Below are 17,040 nucleotides of genomic sequence, written 5' to 3' on the forward strand. Positions count from 1 at the left end.
TGAGGATGGCATATTTTTACATTAATTAAATTATTGGGGTATTAGTAGACAATGAAGAAATCAAGAAAGTGTCTGAGTCAAACCTGGAATCCTAAGTATGCTTAGATGGGAATTCTAAACATGCCAACCCAGCGTCAAGGCACTGACATATGCATGATAAATAAATTGACAGATCTAGGACACCAGTCACAATCATTACCTGGAAAAGTGGCTTTTTGTAAAAGTATGAGTGACTCAAAATAGTTAATGTATCCAGATCAGATGCGGATGGATGAGTGAAATGTCTCCAGAGCGACATACTTAATCCCACTGTCTTCACTATACCATTGTGATATTACACCAAAATTTAGGTATTTTAGCTTTTGTAGAATTTAACCTTTGTATGACATTGCATTTTTGATACAATAAACACATCAATTTGAGGATTTTTTGTGAGGGTTGAGGTGTGTAGGAGTAGTGGAGAGAGAAGATAAAGAAGGTTGGGAGATGGTATGTGTAAGGGGAGGGAAGAGAAGGAACTTTTTTGGAACAAACGAGGAAAAGGGGGGACGGTCAAAATCCCACCCTTTCGTATACAGTACTTAATACATCGATGCCTCCTAACTTTCGAAGCAGCTACCCTACACTTGATAAACTTTGTGTACAGCATAGACAAGTATTTTATAACTTTAGCTCAAGAAAGTATTTTTGCTTAAGATTGTCAGCTCATGATCTACCTATCTACCGTAATGTAAAAAAGGACATAAGGTAAAAGATAATGTAAATTCACATTATGTTAAAGAGAAAGAATGAAAATGTTCTCATTACAGCACCACCGAGCTGTTTTGAGAGGCTGAATTATTATATAGCTTTGCATCTCTTGTGTGTTTTATTCCACAAGATAAGTAATGCACATTATTAGATACTATAATGAGACAGCAAATAACAAAATCACATTTTCGTTTGCTGTTCATATACTAATGGGATGCTAGTGTCACAATGATATACGAATCACATGACTCAGCAAGTTATAGAAGCATTTGCATTGAGGTAAGCATATTGACTATCCCTGAGACTATCCTGAGATTCACTTATAGAATTGCACCAAAATGTAATCACTTATTTATCAGCGCACAATGACAAGGTGTGTAAAATCTTGACTTGGTACGACTAATCATTTATGAGTTACCTATCAGACAGACAGACAGACAGACAGGCAGGTGAACATAACAGGTTACACAGTGAGACTCCCTATTAGAGAGGTCTCACTAAATATGGCACAAACTACACTTTACACCAGTCACTCGACTGAAGCTTCAATAAGGAAAGGTCTTTGTTGCTGGTCTAGTAGTGTGTACACCATCAGTGTCGGAGATGATTTCCAAGGTGGTTTGCAAGAACATTTCCAAGTTCATGCTTACAACATATTATGTAAACCTACAATTTCTTTAATTTTGCATCCACTGCCATTTTGGCAGAAGAAATTACTTTGAGGTTAAATGTATAGTTTGTGTTTGAGGTGTGTTTAGGGGAAAGTGTACACCACAGAGTCCTTACAGAATGCTCAAGTCATTTCAAATTCTGCCTTTCAGGATCAAAAAGATCACAAACTTGGACCACCTGAATAACCTGGATGTGTTAGATCTTCACGGCAACCAGGTAAGATGAACATGCCTCTAGCTTTGGGCAATTAATGCATCAAATCGTGGAGTTATTTAACAACAGGCATCATGTTTCTTAATGTGAATGAATGATGGCATTACTTTTTCAAATTACGCATGACATTGTTTTGTTTTCCTTTTTATGTCATCTCTTCGAGCATGACCTAATAATATGGGTGTCGATGTCCTTCGATCCGTCCGTCCGTCCGTCCGTTCACAATGAAGTTGAAGCGGGCGATCTGGTCATTAGTGATCCTGATAGAGGTCGATGAGACGTACACGATGGTATGACTTTCAAGGTCACCGAAGGTCAAGGTCAAGGTCACGAGGCCTTTGAAGTTGTGAAAATGACGATTTTCAAATTCTATCTCCTCCGCCATTTCTCAAGCGATCTTGAATTTGATCATAGCATATGAATCTATGGGACAATATCTAAATTTGGTCAGGCCGGATTTTCGATATTCGCTTTTGGTTTCGTGTCACATGACTTCAAAGTTGGCAAAAAAAGCGAAAATGACGATTTTCAAAATCTATCTCCTCCTACATTTCTCAAGCGATCTTGAATTTGATTGTGGCATATGAATGTATGGGACAATATCTAAATTTGGTCAGGACGGATTTTCGAATTTCGCTTTCGTTTTCGCGTCATGTGACTTCAAAGTTAAGCAAAAACTGCCCTACCTTCAGGAGGCTATATATTCTCTACTGGGCATGGTAAAAGTTAGTAAATGGTGTCATTGCATAGCAGCTGACCTTGTCTTTCATGTCCATTCGAAAGAATACCGATATCTTCGAATACGTACATGTCACGTGACTTTGAATTTTACGAAAACTGCTTCATGTAGTTGCAAAATGACGATTTTCAAAATCTATCTCCTCCTACATTTCTTAAGTTATCTTGAATTTGATTGTGGCATATTAATCTATGTGACAATATCTAGATTTGGTCAGGCCAGATTTTCGATATTCGCTTTCGTTTTCGCGTCACGTGACTTCAAAGTTGGCCAAAAATCCCTCCTGACCCGAGAACACTACACCCTAGTAACAGGAACTCATGCTTGTTTCTCGCAGAGATGACCGTCACTCCCGCATGGGTGTATTTGTTTACTCGTTTTTTGTTTCATTTACTACTACAGAATATTGCCATTAAAATAATACAATGTGTACATTGAAAGTAAAGTGTACTGCAGAATATTTCCATTAAAAGTGCAACATTTGGAACCAAAACCAAGCTGTTAATCTCTTTTTGAGAAAAAAACAAAAAAACAGGCTTGTATACTGTATGTGTACAATATGTTCCGCAATACCAAAAAAAAAATTAAGTGTTTTGGATTCACTTTTTGTTTGGAATGAAACTGGAAACCAGAAACCCAACTCAAAATCCTTCATGTAACTCCATTGTTTTGGGTGATATCATGATTAAACATTTTTATAATTGCCACTTTAATCAGGCATGCTTCATCAGGGAGGGAAGAGAAGACCGAGGGTATGGAGGGGAGAGAGGATGGAAGGAAGGGAGGGAGAGAGGATGGAGGGAAGGGAGGAGAGGGGAGAGAATGGAGGGAAGGGAGGGAGAAGAGAAGGGAGGACAGAGGGAAAGGAGAGAGGGGAAAGAGGAAGGAGGGAGGGGAAGCAAGGAAGGGGGGAAGAGTGAGTAAGGTGGGTGGGGGGAGTTAGGGAGAACGACGCCTCACCAAACGTTGCTATACACTGTGGGAGGGAGGGGTGCGAGGAGGGGTAGAGACAGAGATGGAGAGAGAGAGAGTGGGTGGGGGGGGGGTGGAGGAGGAAAAAAAAAAAGAAGAGAAAAGTGAGGGGTGGAGGTGGCATGAGCAAAGAGAATGATACGTTGTGCTTAATGACCGATCACACACACACACACACACACACACACACACACACACACACACACACACACACACACACACACACACACACACACACACACACACACACACACTCATGTCAGAACAGTTGTACACACAATGACACAACTGAGTTTGTAAAGTAATCCACTGGCACATCTGCAAAAGCTTTGATATCCCAGTTCCAGATAACTTGTTGGAAAATGAACCAAAAGCAATTACTGAAAACATGGAAGTACCGCTCACATAAGACCTCATGATCCCTTTGAGTGTGAACATCGAAAAGAAAGCATTGCGACCAGATATCATAGTTATATACAAAAAAAGAGAAGGCATTGCTTAATGAGGTGTGAATACCAGTGATTTTGGACTAAACGAGGCATAAATCAAGAAAATGACCAAACGGCAAGACCTCAAGAATGAAGTAAAAAGATTCTTGAAGCTGAAGAATACCAAAGTTGTACCAGTGATAGCTGGAGCAATGTGAATGATGACGAAGAACCTCACAGAGATATTAATAACTATCCCTGGGAATATTACTACAAACAAACTACAGTTGGAAGCTGTCCAGGGCTCAGCGACAATCCTGAAGAGAGCCCTCGGCACAAAACTCTGAGAACAAGCAACTTCACAGCTTAGTCCATGAATCGTGACCCCTTACTGAAATGAAGGTGGATACTTTGAGCCTGGCCCTGGGAGGACTCCATTCCACATTCTGACACCCACATATGTAGATACCTATCAACGACACACACAATCCATGGAGGTAGATACTTTGAGATCTGGTAGGTCTGTTTCACTTCCTGAAACACACCCACCACATGTGGAGATAGCAGACGACAACAACAGCAACTTGTGCATTAGTATGTACACACACACACACACACACACACACACACACACACACACACACACACACACACACACACACACACACACACACACACACACACACACACACACACACACACACACACACACACACACTCACTTTGAGACCTGGGGTGGGAGCATTTAAAACCCACTCTATCTTCCTGGTACAGGTCTGCCTGCATGCATGCATGCTCGTACATGCAGATACCTTTGCACCCCACGGGTCGGCTTACTCCGGATCTGATAAAAATATATATGCAATATTAATCGTTTTGTTATGAAATGAAATCGAACGTAAATGTGGACTCAACCAATCCAGGCCAGGATTGTTGGAGGGGGAATATAGACAGTCCCATTCGAAACGCAATACATATCCAAACCATCCCCCAAATCAACTGAAACAAGTATTAAATCAATTTTATAACATAGATGGATTTAATCCATATCAAAATAATAACATGTAGAAAACATTAAGCAGTTTATTATTATTTTTAAACGATAATCACATCGTTTCACAGATGTGGTAATCCAGATAGTACACTCAACCAAAAGCGAGGATTGAGGCGGGAAGGATATAATGTACCATAAGCTGAATTTAATAACATAGATGGATTTAATCCACACCAAAATAACAAAATATATAAAACATGAAGCATTTTATTGCTTAAAAAAATTGCAGAAACAAGAAAAAGAAATCATTTAAAAATATAAAAACATTAAAACATAGAGTGATGAAATCTCAAAAAAATAACCAAACAAGGTAGGAATGGCACCACATTATGATGCCACAATACGACACCACAATCCTCTTATGGATTACCATCATGACGTCTTTTTACATTTTACTTTTGTTGTGGGATTGTGATGGATGAAGAAGAAGACTGAAGAAGAGGAATAACAATGAAGAATGACACCACATTATGATGCTACAATACGACACAACAATCCTCTTCTGGTTTACTTTTTTGTCTGGTTTACGTTTATCACTTAACTTTTTTGATGTTGTTCCATCACATTCCCACAACAACAGTAAAATATCAAAAGATATTGTGATGGTAATCCAGAAGAAGATTGTGGTGTCCTATTGTGGCATCGCAATGTGGTGTCATTCCTACCTTGTTCGGTTATTTTTTTTTGAGATTTCATTCCTCTATGTTTTTACATTTTTTAAAAATTAAAATAAGTGTTGTTATATCCTTAATAGTTCATGGAAATCCCTTCAAAGTGCTTTTTGTTTCATATTACAATGATTCATTTTGTTTCATATTACAATGATTTATTTTGTTTCATATTACTATGATATGATATTTCATATTACTTTGCTGTCAGTGGAGAAAATATTGAACCTCTGTTCAGGGTAGCCACTTTTACTCTGTGGTTGACTTCTCAGTTTCTTAGTTTTCAATACCAAAAAACAAAATCCTGAATGTAGCTGATGTCATGAAATATAGCAGACGATCAAGTCACTTACCAAAAACACAATAGCGTCCATTCATTGTCCATTAAATGAAAAGATAATTGTATATTACCTATATTATTTAAGGATTCAACCAAAACGTTGTACTTGTCTATGGGGGGGGGGGGTCACGAGTTTTTTTTTTAATACCCAAAAGAAATGTTGCCCTGGGTCCTGGGGCTTTCATTACTTTGTTGAAGCAAAATAAGCTTGTATATGTGACAAGGCTTCTTGAAAGTTACGAAATGAAAATATAAACAATATTCTACTGTCATTTTACCCACTAACAGTCTTTTGATAAAGACCAAGTGATGGTTCTCAAGGGCAGATATATCTTGCCTGACCATTCAAGACATTACTGTCAGCACAATTCCTGCACTTTGTGCATTTTGGGTTAGGGAATCTTAAAATATTCTGCAATAGTGCACAGAGACATACCACCATAAAACAATGTATTACATACTGTATCTTTGTTTCAGGCAGCCATATCCACATACAGTAAGTTTCCACAATGAGAAACTGTATCTTTTGGCTGTCGCCAAGCCAGGTTTTCATGGAAAGTTTTAAAGGCTCAAATAAGTTGTGTGATTGCCATATACGAGTACTTCATAATGTGATTCTGTTGCAAAAGGTTGAAAGCACAAAGCACTGCACTCATTGTAAGGCTCCTGATCAATTGCACATGTATGGTTAGGTGGGTGGGAGTGGGGGTAGGTGGACAGTGGGGGGGGGGGGGGTTGGGAGCTTAATCATACCAAAATGTTTCTCATGGCGAATAAAAATGGTTGGAACATACATAAATTGGAGAACAAGCAGTGGTTCATATATTGTAGCATCGGGAAGGAGAGTGAGGGTTTTAGATGAGTGTTGGGTTAAGACGGGAGTAATTAAGTATTTTGTGATGGAGCCTCCAAACATAATTCAGGCAAGAAAGCAGCAGGATGTGTACTCCTGACACTGTTACAAACACCAGCCTGAGGCTAAACCAGCTGTTGGCCAAGGTAAATTAAACGATGTTGCAAAAGTACAATTTGGCTAAGACGCTAGCTTCAGAATAGATGTGCACAAGAGAGGGACAGAAGGAAAGGAGAGGGGGAAGAGGATGGTGTGGTGAAGGGGTGGTTGTAGGTCTGCTGTTTGTACAGACAAAGGTTGTTGATAAGTCATTTATCTTTTTGTTTCATCTTCGTTTTTGGTTAACTACACAATGTTGGCCGTTAAATCCTGTGCATACATCAATCTGAGATTATCGTCTACAAAGCCACTGTGAAATTTCAGAGTGGAGACATCGCAGTGACAATAATTAATGAAGCAATAATGCTTAAGGTTTCGACTGTAGTTAATGCTGCAAGAGAGAAGTAGAAATGCTGCAGGAGTTAAACTTGGGGTTAACAGTGTGTTTGTGCTGAAGTTCGCCTTGGAGTTAACATTAACCTGACTAAGATACTGTACGACAGCTTGAAACCCCTAATTCCATTAGGTGTCCGTCTGAAACATTCGGAATATTTGGAATTTCCTTCAGTGGACAGTGCAATGCAAAATATTGAAGATAAAATGGAGAGTGTGTAAAATTAACAAGCTCAAATGACCTAAGATCCTCATCCTCTTAATGATGACATCATAAAAACGAATATGACGTCATTGTGATGTATCAGGTTTGCGATAAATTAATTATCTGTGCTAATTCCTGGCTTGATTCCCACAAACAAAATTCAAACAGTTTGCCTAGTTTCGGAGATAATGGTATAGGCGATTTCCATTAGCGGCGATATTATGACGTCAACTTTTTCTTATAGGAAGAATTTCCAAAATCGGAGACGGTTACTGCCTGCGCGTGGGCTTTCTGCATATACATGTTAATTTTCACGAAGATCCGATGAAACCTCTGGGTTGTGAAACAAAAAATGTAAAAAAATAGGAATGACGTCGTAAAAAATTGATATGACGTCATAGTGATGTATCATATGTGCGGTAAATCATCTCTGCTAATGCCCTGTTCGATTCCCACATACAGAATTCATAAAGCTTGCCTAGTTTCGGAGATAATGGCATAGGCGATTTCCATTAGCGGCGATATTATGACGTCAACTTTTTTTCTCGGAGGAATTTCCAAAATCGGAAATGGTTACTGCCTGCGCGTGGGGTTTCTGCATATACATGACAAGTTTCATGAAGATCCGATGAAAACTCTGGGTTGTGAAACAAAAAATGTCAAAAAATAGGAATGACGTCATAAAAATTGATATGACATCATAGTGATGTATCATATGTGCGGTAATTCATCTCTGCTAATGCCCTGTTCGATTCCCGCAAACAGAATTCAAAAAGCTTGCCTAGTTTCGGAGATAATTTTTTAGGCGATTTCCATTAGCGGAGATATTTTGATGTCATAACTTTTTTTTCGGAGGAATTTTCAAAATCGGAGATGGTTACTGTCTGCGCAGGGTATTTTTACATATACAGTATATGCCAAGTTTCAGGAAGTTTCGATGAAAACTGTAGGCTGTGAAACAAAAAAGTCCACAAGAAGAAGATGAAGAACAACAACTTGAGTAAGACTTAGAGATCCTCCACGGGGATCTAAAAATCGATCATGAAACTTGAACTTAAGGCATACTAACTATATAAAGCTAACTTTGGCACAAATGCACCTCACATTGTTTCTGCCTGCTTCTTCAGTATCACAATAGTAATCATTGCACTCACTTTATCACCTATCACTGTTATGAACTCGAGAGTTCATAGAACACCTGACTCCACACAGTGTTGCAGAACTAATTCATTTGAAATAAAATAATGATTTTTAAGGTCGTGTAAGAATATTTTGGAAGTTTAGCACCATTGATGTTTATTCCAGAAGTTTAGCATCTTATACACCACCTTATTTAACATGTCCAAGTACTGCTAAGCTGAAGGTTACTGGAAGTGGTAAAAAGGCAATTTGTGTTCTATCGTGATCAAGCATAGTATGCAATTAAATTAAAATACATTAAAGATTTCAAAGGTCGTATAAAAAAATTAATTCCAGAAGTTTATTGCAATTGATGTAATGTCTTTTACACCACCGGTTTCACTGGAGGTGACTATAAGTTTGCTCTCCGTCTGTCTGTCCATCCGTCCGTCTCTCCGTCCATCCCAATTGTGTTTTTTCTGACTTTTTCTCCATACCCTTTAACATATTCAATTGAAACTTGGTACACGGCTTTATTATAAGTTACAGAGCAAGTTCGAGTTTCAGGGCATTTCGGCAATTTTCTCTGACTTTTTCTCCATACCCTTTAACATATTCAATTGAAACTTTTTACTCGGCTTTATTATAAGTTACAGAGCAAGTTCAAGTTTCAGGGCATTTCGTCAATTTTTAAGTTATCCCATTTTTGGACTTAGAAGATATCACATCGGTAGGGGACATGTACGGTACTGCAAAGCAATTCTCCCTCTTGTTTAACATGTTACATTAGTTCTTGCCTGTTGTTTGTGTCCTTTATGACATCCTTAAAAACAGTAAATTTTCCTGGTTGGAATTATTTTCATTTTTGTTTGATTGCCAGACAGACAGACGGAGTAAAAAAAATGATATCTCACTATTCTGAGCATGTGTGATCAGAACAAATTTAGAGCTAAAATTCTGTTAAGCTACAGGTTCATTTTCTGAATCATGTTCCGATTCGTGTTCAAAATGTAACTTTAAGTTGAAATCACATTGTTCCTTGATCTTAAAGTTACGTTTGTAGATGGACAGATAGACAGACAGAAGTGAACCTATTGCTTAACCCCTCTTTCAGCTTCAGTGCATGGGGTAAAAATATATAAGACTACATCAAAGTATGTGAAGTTCTACTGTCGTGCAATGCAGTGCTGTTTCAACGTAAATGCAATTTGGTCTTTGTACATCCTAATTCATCCTTTGGATGATGCAGCAATTCTGTTCATCATGAAAAATGCAAAACTTTGCTCAGTTGAACGTAGCATAGGAGAGATATTTATTAATTGTGTTGGAATGGGAAATTTGTGCAGCACAGTATTATTTCTTTGAATTACATCGGATATTTCATTTTCACCTGTAACAAGGACTTCATGTTAGGTTAAGTCATCCTGTTTTTGTACACTGTATGAAGGGTGAGGAGGTGTTGTGTGCTCTCGAGTTTAGTTCAATGAAGGGTGTCATGTGCTTTGTACTTCCTGCCTGATTCGGCAAGGGCAAGGTACGGGAATGGTGAAGGGATCCCTGAGATTGCAATGAATATGAGGTCATCCAGCATGCTGTGGCACAATGAAGTTTGCTCCCTCTCCCCCATCGTCGGTTCCATCAATGTTGTCACCTGGGGCTGGGACCCTCACGAGGACCCTCCCACTGCTGCAGTAAAGTGGTATTATATCATTGGCTGGATTCACTGGCAAAGAAGCGTTGCAATTCGCTGCGGTGAATGTGCTGTCTCAGTGGCCAGGCAGCATCACTTGAGGGACAAGAGGAGGATGTGGGAGAGAGAAGTGGGGGGGGAGGGGGTTTGGGAGGAGGTAAGTGTGAGGGGATGGGTTCTCGACTAGTGTTTGGTAGTGGGACATGTAAGGAAGGGGTGGGGGTGGAGGGAGGCAGTGCAGGATTGAACATAAATTGGGTGTGTTAAAACAGCACGTTAATACAGCATGCGGAGCTTGCCTGGAGGTGTGCATGGGGAGTGGAGAGAGGAGGGGTTTGGGATGAGGTAAGAATGGGGGGAGGGGAAGGGAAAGCGGTGCAAGGGGAGTGTTAGGTAGCTGATGTGGAGAGAAGGCAGCATGATAGGAGGGGAAGGGAAGGCAGTTTGAGAGGAATGGAAGAGAAGGCAGTGTGAGGGGGCGATAAAACGTGCCCAAACAGCAACATTTTCTTTTTTTTCCGTGTGGTTCTATATAAATACGGGGGGGAGCATATAAAACGCATGCTATCTACCAAGCAAAGACTGCCTGCATGCATGTTCACACATGCAGTGACCTTTGCACCCCTCCGGTCGGCTCACGCTGAATTTGATTCATACATGCGACACGATGGGGGAGCAGTTTCAAATGCAAAGTTAATCCGTCAGTCTTTAACAGTCCAATTAACAGAGGAGGTGGTGTGGGGGAGCAGGGGGAGGTTTGAGGGGTGGGAGATGGGGGTGGGAGAGATAAAGGGAAGAGAGAGGGAGAGAGGATGGAAGGGAAGGGGGGAAGAAGGGGGGGAAGGGAGAAGGGAGGGGCTCTAAGTGGGTCTGTGAGGGATTTTGTGGAGTCTAAGTGTGCCTGTGAGGGGTTGACCCCCAAAATATGTACTTGCTTTCTTCTCCGAAACTACACACACGTTTTCGATGAAACTTGATCACAACTTTCATCATCCGTGATGTACAAAAATTTGTTCAAAAAAAATCCATTGGTATTTACCTTCTTCTCCGTTAAATATTTTTGCTCTTTGTGGATGTATGCCTCCCAGTGGTCCCCTGGTCTTCTTATCCAGCCGCTACCAGGTGAGCATCCAGGGGTATTGCCCCTATTTTTTATTCATATTTTGCTGTTCGTGTTTTTCATCAATTTTTCTGTGCCAAGCCATATTCTGCTGTGTTGAGTCGTTTAATTTGTCTCCTGAGTTAGGTCTCCCTGTGTGTATGGATTATTTAATTTGTCTCCCTGTGTATAATATGTATTGTTTAATTTGTTTCTCTGTGTGTATGTGTTGTTTAATTTGTCTCTGTGTGTGTATGTACGTATTGTTTACTTTGTCTCTGTGTGTGTATGTATGTATTATTTAATTTGTCTCTCTCTCTGTGTATGTATTGTTTAATTTGTCTCCCTGTGTGTATGTATTGGGTCGCCGAAATAGGTGACCATTATTGTCAGTAATTCTGTTTGTTTGTTTGTTTGTTTGGATGTTTGTTCGTTTGTCATCAGCATAATTGGGAGTAAACATGGGCGGATTTTGACCAAACTCGGGTGGTAGGTACATCTTATGACCTAGTGCTTTGGAAATTGTGATGGTTGCTCGGGACGCTTTGGTTCCCGAGCAACAACCGAAAACCTTCAAAATTGGTACCGTTCACGCAAAATCAATTCCGAAAGCCATTATCCCACGTAGGGTTATGAAATTTGGCACGAATGATCTACAGGTGATACTCTATCAAATAAATTCTGGTTTTTGTGATATATGGAATACTTTACCCGCAGCGCCCCCGACAATTAGGGTATGCGCAAAAATTGGCGAAAATTGAAGGCCCCCTAGCGACCAGGTCAGTGCATCAATACGAATGAAACTTTGCAGGTTCATGGTACTCAATGAGTACTACAACTTTACCTCAGGACATATCGACCGATTTTGCTTAGGTCAGGGGTCAAAAGTCAATTAGTGCAAAAATCGATAATTTGCGAGAGCTGGAGGTGCCTTCACGCCAAATGCTACTCCTTGGGTTATGGTCGGATGGTCATGAAAATTCACAGTAATCGTCTGGAATACATTGTGCACAAACTTTCGAGCCGGATTTTCGATTTAGATCTTTGTTCACCCACAGCACCCCCTCAAACTTTGGGGATTTTCGATTTCAAACCGCATTTTTGGTACTTTTCATTCAAATGGATACCGAGTAGTTATCAGTAGATGGAACTGGATGAGATTTGATATGTATAATCTTAAGGCGATTCCTTATCCGCTATATGACATCCATTTTGCTCTATATCTTATAGTTTCCATGCTCGGCGACCCATCGCCGCCTACTGGCTTGTTGTTTAATTTGTCTCTCTGTGTATGTATGTATTATTTAATTTGTCTCCCTGTGTGTATGTATTATTTAATTTGTCTCTCTCTCTGTGTATGTATTGTTTAATTTGTCTCCCTGTGTGTATGTATTGGGTCGCCGAAATAGGTGACCATTATTGTCAGTAATTCTGTTTGTTTGTTTGTTTGTTTGGATGTTTGTTCGTTTGTCATCAGCATAATTGGGAGTAAACATGGGCGGATTTTGACCAAACTTGGGTGGTTTTTTGTATTGTATTGTTTAATTTGTCTCCCTGTGTGTATGAATGTATTATTTAATTTATCTCCTTGTGTAAATGTATTGTTTAATTTGTCTCTCTGTGTGTATGTATGTATTATTTAATTTGTCTCCCTGTGTGTATGTACGTATTATTTAATTTGTCTCCCTGTGTGTATGAATGTATTATTTAATTTATCTCCTTGTGTAAATGTATTGTTTAATTTGTCTCTCTGTGTGTATGTATGTATTATTTAATTTGTCTCCCTGTGTGTATGTACGTATTATTTAATTTGTCTTCCTGTGTGTATGTACGTATTATTTAATTTGTCTCCCTGTGTGTATGTATTGTTTAATTTGTCTCTCTGAGTATGTATTGTTTAATTTGTCTCTCTGTGTATGTATTGTTTAATTTGTCTCTCTCTGTGTATGTATTGTTTAATTTGTCTTTCTGTGTATGTATTGTTTAATTTGTTTCTCTGTGTATATGTATTGTTAAATTTGTCTCCCTGTGTATATGTATTGTTTAATTTGTCTCTGTGTGTATGTATGTATTGTTTAATTTGTCTCTGTGTGTATGTATGTATTGTTTAATTTGTCTCTCTGTGTGTATGTATTATTTAATTTGTCTCCCTGTGTGTATGTATGAATTATTTAATTTGTCTCCCTGTGTGTATGTATTGTTTAATTTGTCTCTCTGTGTATATGTATTGTTTAATTTGTCTCCCTGTGTATATGTATTATTTAATTTGTCTCCCTGTGTGTATGTACGTATTATTTAATTTGTCTCCCTGTGTGTATGTACGTATTATTTAATTTGTCTCCCTGTGTGTATGTATTGTTTAATTTGTCTCTCTGAGTATGTATTGTTTAATTTGTCTCTCTGTGTATGTATTGTTTAATTTGTCTCTCTCTGTGTATGTATTGTTTAATTTGTCTTTCTGTGTATGTATTGTTTAATTTGTTTCTCTGTGTATATGTATTGTTAAATTTGTCTCCCTGTGTATATGTATTGTTAAATTTGTCTCCCTGTGTATATGTATTGTTTAATTTGTCTCTGTGTGTATGTATGTATTGTTTAATTTGTCTCTGTGTGTATGTATGTATTGTTTAAGTTGTCTCTCTGTGTGTATGTATTATTTAATTTGTCTCCCTGTGTGTATGTATTGTTTAATTTGTCTATCTGTGTATATGTATTGTTTAATTTGTCTCCCTGTGTATATGTATTATTTAATTTGTCTCCCTGTGTGTATGTATGTATTATTTAATTTGTCTCCCTGTGTGTATGTGTTGTTTAATTTGTCTCTCTGTGAATGTATTGTTGAATTTGTCTCTCTGTGAATGTATTGTTTAATTTGTCTCTCTGTGTATGTATTGTTTAATTTGTCTCTCTCTCTGTGTATGTATTGTTTAATTTGTCTTTCTGTGTATGTATTGTTTAATTTGTCTCTCTGTGTATGTATTGTTTAATTTGTCTCTCTCTGTGTATGAATTGTTTAATTTGTCTCCCTGTATGTATGTATTATTTAATTTGTCTCCTTGTGTGTATGTGTTGTTTAATTTGTCTCCCTGTGTGTATGTGTTGTTTGATTTGTCTCCTTGTGTGCATGTGTTGTTTAATTTGTCTCCTTATGTGCATGTGTTGTTACAGCAATGAGAATTTCTGTGTTTGATTGTGACTTTTTACTTTTCATAATTAGGAAATATTGCAGCTTTAATTCCATGAAATTGCAATATCGTGGCCATTTTCGCTTTTGTTTTCTTATATTTGAACCATTGATTAAAATTAATTTTGAAACACAAAGGCAGTCCAAGAGTCTTGCAAAATGTAGTCTGTGTTTGGACTTACAAGCATGTGTTTTTATTTTTATTTTGTAAACATTGTCGAGGCTCATGTGAGAGCTAACACACAACGCACAGCAAAGGGGGTGGGGGGGGGGGGGGGTGCAAGAGACAAGAGGGGTGGGAGAAGGGAGAACAAAACAGTGTGGAACAGCGACATAAGGAGATCTGTGGAAGGGAGAGGGATGGGGCGGGGAGCACGGGGTATACAAGATGGACAGTACAGGGATTTCTCGAGGAAAGCAGGGAATTTGAAGGAGGTGGGTTTGGGGTGGATTAACGGGGGTAGAAAAGATCGAGGTTTTGGATGGGGGAAGATAAGAGGTGTTGGTAAACGGCTGTAGGTGGTGGTGAACGGCTGTTTTGAAGACCTGGATAGAAGATTGGGGTTGAAGAGAGTGTGTGAGTTTATTCCAAAGGTGAGGAAAAAGAGGAATGAAAGAGTGATACTTGCAATTGCTCTTTTTTATATATACATAGTTGAGGCTCGTGGAAGAGCTAATACACTGAATGGATCAGGATGTAACAGCCAAAAACAGGACCCAAAACACGCACGCATGTGGTGAATAAGTTTGATATAAAGGATGCATGAGGTGGACAAGATGGATACAGAAGGAAACTCATAGGAGGGGAAACTGGAAAATTGGAAGGAGAAGGGATTTGGGGTTGTTAACGTGGGTAGAAAGGATGGGGATGCATTGGGGATGAACTGAGATGGTGGTGAACTGAGATCTTGGATGAGTATTTGCAATTGCTTCCCCTATTGTTTTTGAATTCAGTTCATGAGTTTGGCTATAAAATAGTTATTTTACAGCTCTTATTGTAGACATTACACTAACACCCAAGTATTATTTCCAGGCAGGCATTGACCAGATCCAGGCATGCATTGACCAGAACCAGGCATGCATTTACCTTTTCTAAGGCTTGTACTTTTAATCATGTTTCTCATGCCACAGAGATAGTTGCAGCCAAGATGTGGCTGTAAGCACTGTGACATTCCTTGCAGCCTGCCAGTTTAATTACTGCACACCACGCAGCGTTGGCGCTATTTGTTTTGACTGTGGTAGAACACTGAAGGGACTAGAGGCATATTATTTATCCCTTGTTGTCTTACCTTGTGTTTGGCACTATGTGTGTAAAACTGAACATTCCACTCGATTCGCGGAAGCCCGTGGTAAAAAAAATACCATGATAGAAAAAGAAAACAAAAACGAACCCTTTTATTGTTACGCTGGCTGAAAGAGCTCAACAATGGGAGGTTCAATAAGGAATGTCTTGAGTTGTAATTGTATGCACCTGAGGCTTAAAGAAAAGAAGAGAGCAATTTGAGTGTAAGAACTTATTGATTTATTCAAAACATGTGATTGGATATATCTCGGTTATAAATGTTGCAATGTCTGCAATTTATATGTGTGAAGATACAATCTCATGTGTATAGCTTGTTTTTTTATATTTTAATTACCCTGTTGGTTTGAATTAATTTGAAGCAACCTTTACTCATTCTTTTTTGTGAGAGGAGCATTTCCATGTTTCAGAGTGGGACAGACAGACAGCATTTGTCTATTGTGTAGACTGTATTTTTTGGCATATATGTTGCTACTTTTTTCCCAAATGTCCGGGACTCGATTGTACTCAGAATCGACTTCTCTATGTTTTGAGACATTGAATTGCATAAATGAAAAAAAAAAATGCAAAGTATGATATTGTCTGAAATAACTTGTATAATTATTAATTTAAAACATATTACAGAAAGTTTCCACAATGCCATGGATGCATTCCTTGAAAGTGTGCCATTAAGGAAAACAAGATATTCCCATCAACATAATAACTTTTCGACATTTGATGACCCTTCATTTTAACAGTCCCTTTGGTAGTTTTACACTAAAGGGAAAACTTATAGGGAAGGCATGGCAATTGTGAATATGTCTTTGGTATGACTTGGCTGGGGTTTGAACAACTGACCTCCCAGACTCATAGTGATGGAGTGATGGCTCTCTCCATTACTCCACTGAGTCTGGTATGTGCAATGAGTTACTAATCAACAAAATGTTGGAAAACTATTCATTCAATAATCTCTCGTGATAGCTCTGAGGTTGAACAATATTCAAGAAATGCTGAAATATATTGTTGTGGGCTGGGGGTCGGGTGACAAGACCACAAGGTGGGAGAAGCTATCTCGGTTCCCAGCAGACTCCCCGGAATTGTAGGCCATCGCACACGGATAATTCCGTGACGCCGCGGGTCGCTTAACTGACCGTGCATGCCAATAACTAAACGGGGTGACCTAGGGTCCTCCCATCTATGGGTTAATTGGGTTACCTAATTAATCACGTGGTTTAATTACCGGGGAACACGCCCTCTATACGCCTTGTCCGAACCAGATCACT

At 38.9% G+C, this 17,040-nt stretch overlaps 1 protein-coding gene across 12 annotated transcripts in view; it reads left to right on the forward strand.

The window, feature by feature from the left end:
• The window catches only part of LOC147015460 (leucine-rich repeat-containing protein 49-like), a 356,628-nt gene that overhangs the window by 151,617 nt on the left and 187,971 nt on the right, over nucleotides 1-17,040 (forward strand). For all 12 annotated transcript variants that reach the window (XM_085850233.1, XM_085850234.1, XM_085850224.1 and 9 more), the window contains one exon: nucleotides 1,572-1,638. In XM_085850233.1, coding sequence (XP_085706359.1) covers nucleotides 1,572-1,638 — 67 coding nt within the window. The remainder of the gene's footprint in view (nucleotides 1-1,571; nucleotides 1,639-17,040) is intronic.

The sequence above is a fragment of the Eptatretus burgeri genome, chromosome 12 (assembly GCF_056783735.1).
Source record: "Eptatretus burgeri isolate ZD-2024b chromosome 12, Ebu_testis_v1, whole genome shotgun sequence".
Taxonomy (NCBI): Eukaryota; Metazoa; Chordata; class Myxini; order Myxiniformes; family Myxinidae; genus Eptatretus; species Eptatretus burgeri.